The following is an 11,249-nucleotide window of genomic DNA, read 5'->3' on the forward strand; positions in this document are numbered from 1 at the left end:
CAATGATGTGCATTATTGCAAGATGATATTGGCATTTTTGTGACCTCATTTGGACAGCATGGATTTGAGTGACGTGGTTCCAGCAGGATGGCATGATCTGCAATATGGCACATAAACAACTGAGTTGTAGCAGAAATTTCATGGGTGACTCATCTCACACAATGGCGATCAGAATTGGTCACCAAGATTATGTGATCTGACAGTGTGAGACATTTTCCTCTGGGAATTTGTAAGTCCACAGCTTATGCCACTAAAATAAAAACGATTCCTGAATTGAAAGTGAACTTTTATGTATTTTTGAATCATCAATGGTGACTGTGAAATGACAAATTATGAAGAGAAAATTCTTTGTATTCTTCAATACAGTTGACCCCCCTATAACACGGGCTCCTCCTATACTTCGGATTCCTATATCACGGCAAAAAAATTGCAACTGTATTCGTACAAACACGCTAAAAAAAACTCATATAATTTGGTAAAACATCATCGCCGACTTGTGTTGCGACAGGATTGGTCGAACCTAGACCAATAGCGGATATTGCACAAACCGTTGAGTTTAAACGAGCAGCGGACCTACTAAATGATGAACCTACTAAAAACCATTTATTATTTAACGTCCATAAAAATTATGGACGTTAAATAATATATCAAGACATCATAAATATAAGACATCATTAATATAAATTATATTTATATTAATGATGTCTCCAAAGTTCAGTGAATTTTTCGCAAAAAAATAATTTATCAGGAAGCACGCGAGCACCATTCGATGACATGCTCCATGGCGAAAACAAGCTTAAGCAATGGCGTCGTCGAACGGTGCACGCTCGGTAAGTAATCCTACGATTTTTTGTTTATAGCATAGTTTATATGGATTATTCCCAAAAAATTATACGTATTTTGGAAATGTTGAGTCAAATGAGTCTAGTATTGATTAATTTTATGGAAGAAAACCTTTCAAACAGTCGTAGTCCACTGCAAAAGTGCCGGGCTGTGATTGGCTCACGTATTCAAGGACTCTTAGAACATCAATTTCATAAAGAACAGAACGTATCTATCGTGTTATAGGGGGGTCGACTGTATTTTTATTAAGATGATCATTAAAAAATGTGAAAGAAACCATTGCACGTTGCAGACATATTTATTTGTCATTATGATCTTTCTGAAACCATCAAAGGCATATATACCTCACCTTTAGTTCTCCCCCATTCATTTTCTGTATGTTAATTTATACTTGCTATTATTAGACACTCCTATTTGAATCTGTATCTTGAAAGTTGATAAGTTTCAGTAATTTCCCTCATATAAATAATAACTCTTACAGAATTATTTATAAGCTTATTGTTAATTTCATTCTATTCTAGTTCTTTATAGTTAACAGCAGCTGAATGATTGGATCTCCATATCTGTATCATATTAATTTTTCTAGTTATTTTAGCATTTATTATTTTAATATGCATTTAACTAATATTATTTGACAAGTAAAACAAAAGTTAAACAATAAGAAAAGTTATTTGTTGTTTGATGATCATTTGTCTTTCAATATTCAATGCAATTTAGATGGTTCCATTGTAAATATTGTGTGTTTTTTCCAGTGTCACTTACTTAAATTACACTTAAATGAACTGCTAATGGAAATAAAATGAAAGATAAGTGAAAATAATGTTTGAGATAATAATTTCTGAAGTATATACAGCCAATGTGGCTGCTGAAAGTGTAGGATATACAGTTGTGCAAATTATTTGAAGGTTTTATTTCCATTATAGCAATTTTTGTAGGGTATATGCTGGTGTAGGTGATCTGCAAGAAATTATAGTAATTGAAAAATTTACTTATTGTATTTTCATGTACTATTAAGAATTTATAACACACAAAGAGATGAAATGATCATATTTTAATAGTTTATTTTACATACCATATATATGAATATTAAATTTTGAATGATACAAATGCATAGTTAAATTCAGTTTAAATTTTAATCTTTTACAAAAAATGTTACATTCTATGTCAAGTTTCTTTTGATGTAATATTTATATGCAAAATGAATATATTGTATTTAAACAAAAACTATTTGTTAAATTGGAATTCCAGAATTCCCCGAATCTTTTTCTTGCTGTTCTTTAATTTTTTGCCATTTCTGAACTAGAGATGGAATGTTCTTCATCTTTAATGTCAAACCAGAAGATAATTTACACTACAGTAGAAAATATATTATTTATAAAATCAATTGACTAACTTAACTAGATAAATTCACAACTTACCTTTTTCCTTTCTTTCTTTGGTGGAAGAACAGATGTGTTTGATACTTCTGTACTGTTTACTGATATAGAATCATGAATTTTATTTGATGCACATTCAAATGTGGATTGACAGACTGAAGAATGTGGATAATTCACAGAAGTTATTAAATAATGATTTATCACTTTATCTTCATTTGAAGATATTGAAGAATTTGGAGGCTTGATTATAATTGCATTATCTGTTACACTTGTAGGAATCACAGACATTGATGATGAAGGTGAAGATTGATAAGATAGCTGTGAATCAATTTTTAATTCATTAGGAATTTGTAGTGATGTTGATATGGTTTGTTCATCACATTGGTCATCAGAGTCAATTTCCATTTCCACATCTGCAATTTCTCCATCTTCTAATTCTGTGCTGTCTGGTGGTGGTGGTGGTGGACTGTTTGGTGGTGGTAAAGGAGGAAGAGGAGGTAATGGAGGTTGAAGAGGTTTATCAACACCTGGTGGGGAAGGTGGTGGTGATTCTGTTTCATGACTAGCTACTCTACTGCTCCATGTTGTTTCTGCTTGATATCCTGAAATTTTCAAATATATTTATCAAGCTATTTTTCAAGTATTAGTCTTATAAAATTAAATGTGCCACATTTAATTTTATAAGAGATTAAAAAAATAATACATTTAAATATTGTGTTAATATAATATGTTTTTTGATAATTCTGGATCTAATATTCATCTATTTGAAAAAAAGCATCTATATAGTTAATGATAAATCATGATACCAATGAATGAATTGACATTCATACCATTGATTTGCCACAATTGCTTGTAAACATAAATAATAGTTCACATGATAGCCAAATATTCTCTCTGAAATTCTGAAATCAGAGAAAATATCTGGCTAACATGTGAATTATAATTTACATTTACAAGCAATTAAAGTTTTCTGCTTATAGTGTGCTAATTAACCAATTATTTACTGACCAAGATATATTAGATATAGCTACATTTTAATATAGAATAAATAAATGAATTACAAACAAATGACATATATAATTCAAAACAAACTTTTAACCAGTTTCATTTTTAGAGAGAGTATATGATAAATCTTTTATTATAAAATTTATATCACAAAGCCATATATAGTGAGAAAATGACTAAGCACAAATCTTTAAAAAACAAAAAATAATCACACATTTAATTCCTGAGTAAAGTTCTTTGACTGATTTTAGAGTAATCAATTTCAATTCTTTTAATGTGTAGAGTTTAGATATCTGAATATAGAATTCAATAAAATATTTATTTTTTGATAAATGAATATCTGGGATTAATTGCTTTAATTAATGCTTAATTAAACACTGACTGTATCAAAATAATTTTTCTGTTGCTACATATCAACAAAATAAAAATATTAAGTATTTTTATTTAATTAAAACTTACTCATTAATAATTATAAAATCATTAAACTTAAAAAAGGATAAAATAATTGAAAAGTGCTGTACCTGTATTAGATGCGTATACTGAAGGAACAGATGCAATTTGTGGTGCTGTTGCTTCTGATACAGATGAAGAAACTAAAGAATGTTGTGGTAATTGAGTATTTTTCCTTTCAGCAACATTTAAACCATTAGAAACTGAACTTTCTGAAATGGCTTCAGAATGCATTTGATCTCCAACTGTCTGCGGGTATTCCCATTGTGTACGTCCAGTCCTTTCATTAACATAAAAGTACCTTTTGTGTTGCCTGTAGGAACGGGATAAGGCAGAGGAGAGGAATAAATAATAAAATAAATGTCAGAATTTTAATGTAAAACAAATTATACATACCTGAAATTAACTTTTAATTGTTAAATAAAATTTTAAGAAAACACAGATAATGAACATTATATATGAAATAATTTCTTACCTCTTTATTGGTATTTCTAAATTTACACTAAGTTTTAATTATAATTTATATGCTAATTTTTATTTTTGGCAAATATTTTGTTGAAGATTTATTGTTATATATTTCCTACAGTAGTGGTTCCCAACCTATTTTAATATAGAATTGATCTTACCTTTGTAAGATGTAGGCTGCTTTGTAGTTTAAAGATCCCTTTGTTGATTTTGCTGCTTAGGAAAGTATGATCCAATAAAATCGAATAAATAGTATCAAATGAGAGTTAATTTATTTATTTATAATTAAAAATGTTGAATTTATTCAGAACGGAAATATCATTTTAGTTCACTTTTTTGAATTATAATAAAAGGGATAAGAAAAATAATTAAAACTAGTGTAGGTTGGGAACCCCTAGCAAATAATATCTTAAATTGTAAATGTAAATATTCAATTAAAATACTATTTTTCTTTCTATCAATAATGTAATTTTTAATGATATTTAAACATAACTCTGTTATTTTAACATATTACACAATCATTCTTTAAAGAAATTTTGATGGTTAACAATATAAAAAGCAATATGATATACATATTGATAAAATGTATGAACTGTGACAAAAAAATCAATTATATGATAAAATAGATTTTATGTGAAAACTTTCTAATAAATTATGGTAATTAATCATCATTCGTTTCCTTAAAGTTACTTCTTTATTTTTAATTTGCAGATACAATATAAATAAAATTGTATTAATAACTAATAACTTAAATCTATAATTGACTGATTTATAAATTTACATATTATATATAAATTATTAACAAAATACATTAACAAAATATTTTCCTATGTTATAAAAAATTATTTTACTATCTCATTGATATTTAAACAGAAAATTGTTATTATTCAGTTTAATTATTATTTACAAAAAAGGAAGACTATTTTCAGTATTTCTGTATGTGACTTTTTTCTATGTAGAAATTTTACAGCAATCAAGTTGAACTTTCCAAAAAATTAATAATAATTAATATTTATTTTAACATTTAAAAAAATGACCAATTCTGTTATTATATTTATAAGAAACATTAATCTATAAAGAAAATCAAAAAAGCATAAAAATGAATTGAAATTTTATAATAAAAAAATTGAAAGGATTGGTTGCTTCTAACAATAAATTTTTTTTCTTCAAACTGCATAAATAAACGCATAAATGCAACGATTTTTGTTTTTTCTAGTTCTTCTATTTAAATATTTCTTACAAAACTAAATTTGACAAAATTCTCATTATTTAAAAATGCATTATTTATTTTTCAGAAAAATTAGTTGTGTTTATTATTTAGATTGAATTAGTTAGGGTAATAAATAGGTTGTAATAAATTGGAGAGCTTATCTTTATCATCTGATGTGATAAACCCTCCAATTTATTACAACCCTATTTATTAGGCAAACTAGTTCAATCTAAATTAAAGTTGTGGACTAGAAGCATTAATATTAATATTGTGTTTATTATAATAATCTTTTCATGGAGAACTTATGCATTTTCAGTGAGACTTTTAAATATTTACACTATTATAAAAATATATTCTTTAATTTAATACATGACAATTTTAATTATTTTATTTAAGAAACACTAATATCAAAATTAATTTATAACTATTGAATTTTACAGATATTGAATATATAATAAAAATGTTTAGTCCTTTATAATTAAAAAAAGCTATAATTAAATTTTAGACTTATAAGAAATTTTTAGATTACATTAGAGAGAAAAAATTTTTATTGTACATCTAATAGAATTAAATAAAATTACTTTTAACTTTTAATATTTAAATTTGATAATATACATATATTTTGTCCATGTTTTGTGCACATAAAACATTATTCTAAATTTTTTATTATAGCCTAACTATATTAAGTTTTATTATATTAATGATAAATAAGTCATTAAATGAGAAAATATCAAATTTTAGAATCCATAAATACACATTTAAACTCTACTTGTATTTAAGTTTTAAACCTCAAAAATACAAAAACTTGATTGCTTATTCAGTTTTATGAATTATCTTGATTAAAAAAATTTTAATATTGCATTTAAGAATTTAAGAACAAAAGTTTAAAAATAAAAAAAAACATAAAACAAACATATAAGATAAAGAGATATCTGTCCTACCTCAGGACTCCCTGCCAATGGATGTCTTCAACTTCTGCAGCAGGAGGGGCAAGCAGTCAATCCTCAACATGTACCGTTGGTTTCATACTCACACCAACTAATTACTGTATTATGTTCTTACACTTAAATCTATATAGATTTCAGCAAAATTTTTTGTTTTTCTTTCTTTTTTTTTTTTTTTTTTATAAACTTGCCAACTAAAATTGTATTTATTTACTGGCAAGTGATTGGTAATTCTTTGTTAATGAAAGCATTAATTTCTACTATATATTTTTTAAATTAATATTTATATAATTATTACTGGTGTTTAAAATTTGTTTTAAATTATAAATGTCTTTTAATACCTTTACCACCTTAATACTCTGAAAATAGTAGTTGCAGTTTACAAGAATGTAAATCATTAAAACAATTTGCTGGTTTTCTTCATTGTTCAAAGGATATAATATCCTTAGTAGCAAAGCTGTTTTTAACTTTGCTACAAAATGACACAGCATATAGTTTTTTAGAGTATCANGATAAATAAGTCATTAAATGAGAAAATATCAAATTTTAGAATCCATAAATACACATTTAAACTCTACTTGTATTTAAGTTTTAAACCTCAAAAATACAAAAACTTGATTGCTTATTCAGTTTTATGAATTATCTTGATTAAAAAAATTTTAATATTGCATTTAAGAATTTAAGAACAAAAGTTTAAAAATAAAAAAAAACATAAAACAAACATATAAGATAAAGAGATATCTGTCCTACCTCAGGACTCCCTGCCAATGGATGTCTTCAACTTCTGCAGCAGGAGGGGCAAGCAGTCAATCCTCAACATGTACCGTTGGTTTCATACTCACACCAACTAATTACTGTATTATGTTCTTACACTTAAATCTATATAGATTTCAGCAAAATTTTTTTTTTTTCTTTCTTTTTTTTTTTTTTTTTTATAAACTTGCCAACTAAAATTGTATTTATTTACTGGCAAGTGATTGGTAATTCTTTGTTAATGAAAGCATTAATTTCTACTATATATTTTTTAAATTAATATTTATATAATTATTACTGGTGTTTAAAATTTGTTTTAAATTATAAATGTCTTTTAATACCTTTACCACCTTAATACTCTGAAAATAGTAGTTGCAGTTTACAAGAATGTAAATCATTAAAACAATTTGCTGGTTTTCTTCATTGTTCAAAGGATATAATATCCTTAGTAGCAAAGCTGTTTTTAACTTTGCTACAAAATGACACAGCATATAGTTTTTTAGAGTATCATCTCCATAAAAGATGACACTCGTACAAAGATGTAACACACACGTATAAAGTCCGTACCTGTCCCAATCACAGATCCAACCAGATGGCATTGCATTCATTTCATACTGTCTCAAGAAATCTTGTACGTCTTGCAGCTTATTTAGAAAATAGGAAGATGACAAAGCATTTTCTTTCCAATCAGTAAACCTTGTCTGAAATATACAATATTTACTTTTAGAAGCAATAAGAGAAAACTTAAATTTATTTTTGTGATATATTTTTTAAATATATACATAAAATAAGATAGTTAATTAACATATATATATATATACGTGGTGCTGTTGCTTCTGATACAGATGAAGAAACTAAAGAATGTTGTGGTAATTGAGTATTTTTCCTTTCAGCAACATTTAAACCATTAGAAACTGAACTTTCTGAAATGGCTTCAGAATGCATTTGATCTCCAACTGTCTGCGGGTATTTCCATTGTGTNGTGGTGCTGTTGCTTCTGATACAGATGAAGAAACTAAAGAATGTTGTGGTAATTGAGTATTTTTCCTTTCAGCAACATTTAAACCATTAGAAACTGAACTTTCTGAAATGGCTTCAGAATGCATTTGATCTCCAACTGTCTGCGGGTATTCCCATTGTGTACGTCCAGTCCTTTCATTAACATAAAAGTACCTTTTGTGTTGCCTGTAGGAACGGGATAAGGCAGAGGAGAGGAATAAATAATAAAATAAATGTCAGAATTTTAATGTAAAACAAATTATACATACCTGAAATTAACTTTTAATTGTTAAATAAAATTTTAAGAAAACACAGATAATGAACATTATATATGAAATAATTTCTTACCTCTTTATTGGTATTTCTAAATTTACACTAAGTTTTAATTATAATTTATATGCTAATTTTTATTTTTGGCAAATATTTTGTTGAAGATTTATTGTTATATATTTCCTACAGTAGTGGTTCCCAACCTATTTTAATATAGAATTGATCTTACCTTTGTAAGATGTAGGCTGCTTTGTAGTTTAAAGATCCCTTTGTTGATTTTGCTGCTTAGGAAAGTATGATCCAATAAAATCGAATAAATAGTATCAAATGAGAGTTAATTTATTTATTTATAATTAAAAATGTTGAATTTATTCAGAACGGAAATATCATTTTAGTTCACTTTTTTGAATTATAATAAAAGGGATAAGAAAAATAATTAAAACTAGTGTAGGTTGGGAACCCCTAGCAAATAATATCTTAAATTGTAAATGTAAATATTCAATTAAAATACTATTTTTCTTTCTATCAATAATGTAATTTTTAATGATATTTAAACATAACTCTGTTATTTTAACATATTACACAATCATTCTTTAAAGAAATTTTGATGGTTAACAATATAAAAAGCAATATGATATACATATTGATAAAATGTATGAACTGTGACAAAAAAATCAATTATATGATAAAATAGATTTTATGTGAAAACTTTCTAATAAATTATGGTAATTAATCATCATTCGTTTCCTTAAAGTTACTTCTTTATTTTTAATTTGCAGATACAATATAAATAAAATTGTATTAATAACTAATAACTTAAATCTATAATTGACTGATTTATAAATTTACATATTATATATAAATTATTAACAAAATACATTAACAAAATATTTTCCTATGTTATAAAAAATTATTTTACTATCTCATTGATATTTAAACAGAAAATTGTTATTATTCAGTTTAATTATTATTTACAAAAAAGGAAGACTATTTTCAGTATTTCTGTATGTGACTTTTTTCTATGTAGAAATTTTACAGCAATCAAGTTGAACTTTCCAAAAAATTAATAATAATTAATATTTATTTTAACATTTAAAAAAATGACCAATTCTGTTATTATATTTATAAGAAACATTAATCTATAAAGAAAATCAAAAAAGCATAAAAATGAATTGAAATTTTATAATAAAAAAATTGAAAGGATTGGTTGCTTCTAACAATAAATTTTTTTTCTTCAAACTGCATAAATAAACGCATAAATGCAACGATTTTTGTTTTTTCTAGTTCTTCTATTTAAATATTTCTTACAAAACTAAATTTGACAAAATTCTCATTATTTAAAAATGCATTATTTATTTTTCAGAAAAATTAGTTGTGTTTATTATTTAGATTGAATTAGTTAGGGTAATAAATAGGTTGTAATAAATTGGAGAGCTTATCTTTATCATCTGATGTGATAAACCCTCCAATTTATTACAACCCTATTTATTAGGCAAACTAGTTCAATCTAAATTAAAGTTGTGGACTAGAAGCATTAATATTAATATTGTGTTTATTATAATAATCTTTTCATGGAGAACTTATGCATTTTCAGTGAGACTTTTAAATATTTACACTATTATAAAAATATATTCTTTAATTTAATACATGACAATTTTAATTATTTTATTTAAGAAACACTAATATCAAAATTAATTTATAACTATTGAATTTTACAGATATTGAATATATAATAAAAATGTTTAGTCCTTTATAATTAAAAAAAGCTATAATTAAATTTTAGACTTATAAGAAATTTTTAGATTACATTAGAGAGAAAAAATTTTTATTGTACATCTAATAGAATTAAATAAAATTACTTTTAACTTTTAATATTTAAATTTGATAATATACATATATTTTGTCCATGTTTTGTGCACATAAAACATTATTCTAAATTTTTTATTATAGCCTAACTATATTAAGTTTTATTATATTAATGATAAATAAGTCATTAAATGAGAAAATATCAAATTTTAGAATCCATAAATACACATTTAAACTCTACTTGTATTTAAGTTTTAAACCTCAAAAATACAAAAACTTGATTGCTTATTCAGTTTTATGAATTATCTTGATTAAAAAAATTTTAATATTGCATTTAAGAATTTAAGAACAAAAGTTTAAAAATAAAAAAAAACATAAAACAAACATATAAGATAAAGAGATATCTGTCCTACCTCAGGACTCCCTGCCAATGGATGTCTTCAACTTCTGCAGCAGGAGGGGCAAGCAGTCAATCCTCAACATGTACCGTTGGTTTCATACTCACACCAACTAATTACTGTATTATGTTCTTACACTTAAATCTATATAGATTTCAGCAAAATTTTTTGTTTTTCTTTCTTTTTTTTTTTTTTTTTTATAAACTTGCCAACTAAAATTGTATTTATTTACTGGCAAGTGATTGGTAATTCTTTGTTAATGAAAGCATTAATTTCTACTATATATTTTTTAAATTAATATTTATATAATTATTACTGGTGTTTAAAATTTGTTTTAAATTATAAATGTCTTTTAATACCTTTACCACCTTAATACTCTGAAAATAGTAGTTGCAGTTTACAAGAATGTAAATCATTAAAACAATTTGCTGGTTTTCTTCATTGTTCAAAGGATATAATATCCTTAGTAGCAAAGCTGTTTTTAACTTTGCTACAAAATGACACAGCATATAGTTTTTTAGAGTATCATCTCCATAAAAGATGACACTCGTACAAAGATGTAACACACACGTATAAAGTCCGTACCTGTCCCAATCACAGATCCAACCAGATGGCATTGCATTCATTTCATACTGTCTCAAGAAATCTTGTACGTCTTGCAGCTTATTTAGAAAATAGGAAGATGACAAAGCATTTTCTTTCCAATCAGTAAACCTTGTCTGAAATATAC

The 11,249-nt window shown here is 25.4% G+C and overlaps 1 protein-coding gene across 2 annotated transcripts; it reads right to left on the reverse strand.

The window, feature by feature from the left end:
- Window positions 1-1,012: 1,012 nt before the first annotated feature.
- LOC111617858 (formin-binding protein 4-like) lies at window positions 1,013-7,770 on the reverse strand. 2 transcript variants are annotated; one of them, XM_023359184.1, is made up of 4 exons: window positions 7,614-7,770; window positions 3,746-3,987; window positions 2,262-2,821; window positions 1,013-2,194 (listed from the first exon to the last, which is right to left on the reverse strand). In XM_023359184.1, exons 1-4 carry the CDS (start codon window positions 7,652-7,654, stop codon window positions 2,075-2,077), a joined length of 963 nt encoding a protein of 320 aa, XP_023214952.1. In that variant the 5' UTR covers window positions 7,655-7,770; the 3' UTR covers window positions 1,013-2,074. The 2 variants fall into 2 exon arrangements, with proteins under 2 accessions (XP_023214952.1, XP_023214953.1); XM_023359185.1 differs by lacking the exon at window positions 7,614-7,770 and adding an exon at window positions 6,291-6,797 and having other exon boundaries at window positions 1,014-2,194.
- Between the last annotated feature and the right edge of the window lie 3,479 nt (window positions 7,771-11,249).

The sequence above is a fragment of the Centruroides sculpturatus genome, unplaced genomic scaffold (assembly GCF_000671375.1).
Source record: "Centruroides sculpturatus isolate CEXI.00-Female unplaced genomic scaffold, Cexi_2.0 scaffold104, whole genome shotgun sequence".
Taxonomy (NCBI): Eukaryota; Metazoa; Arthropoda; class Arachnida; order Scorpiones; family Buthidae; genus Centruroides; species Centruroides sculpturatus.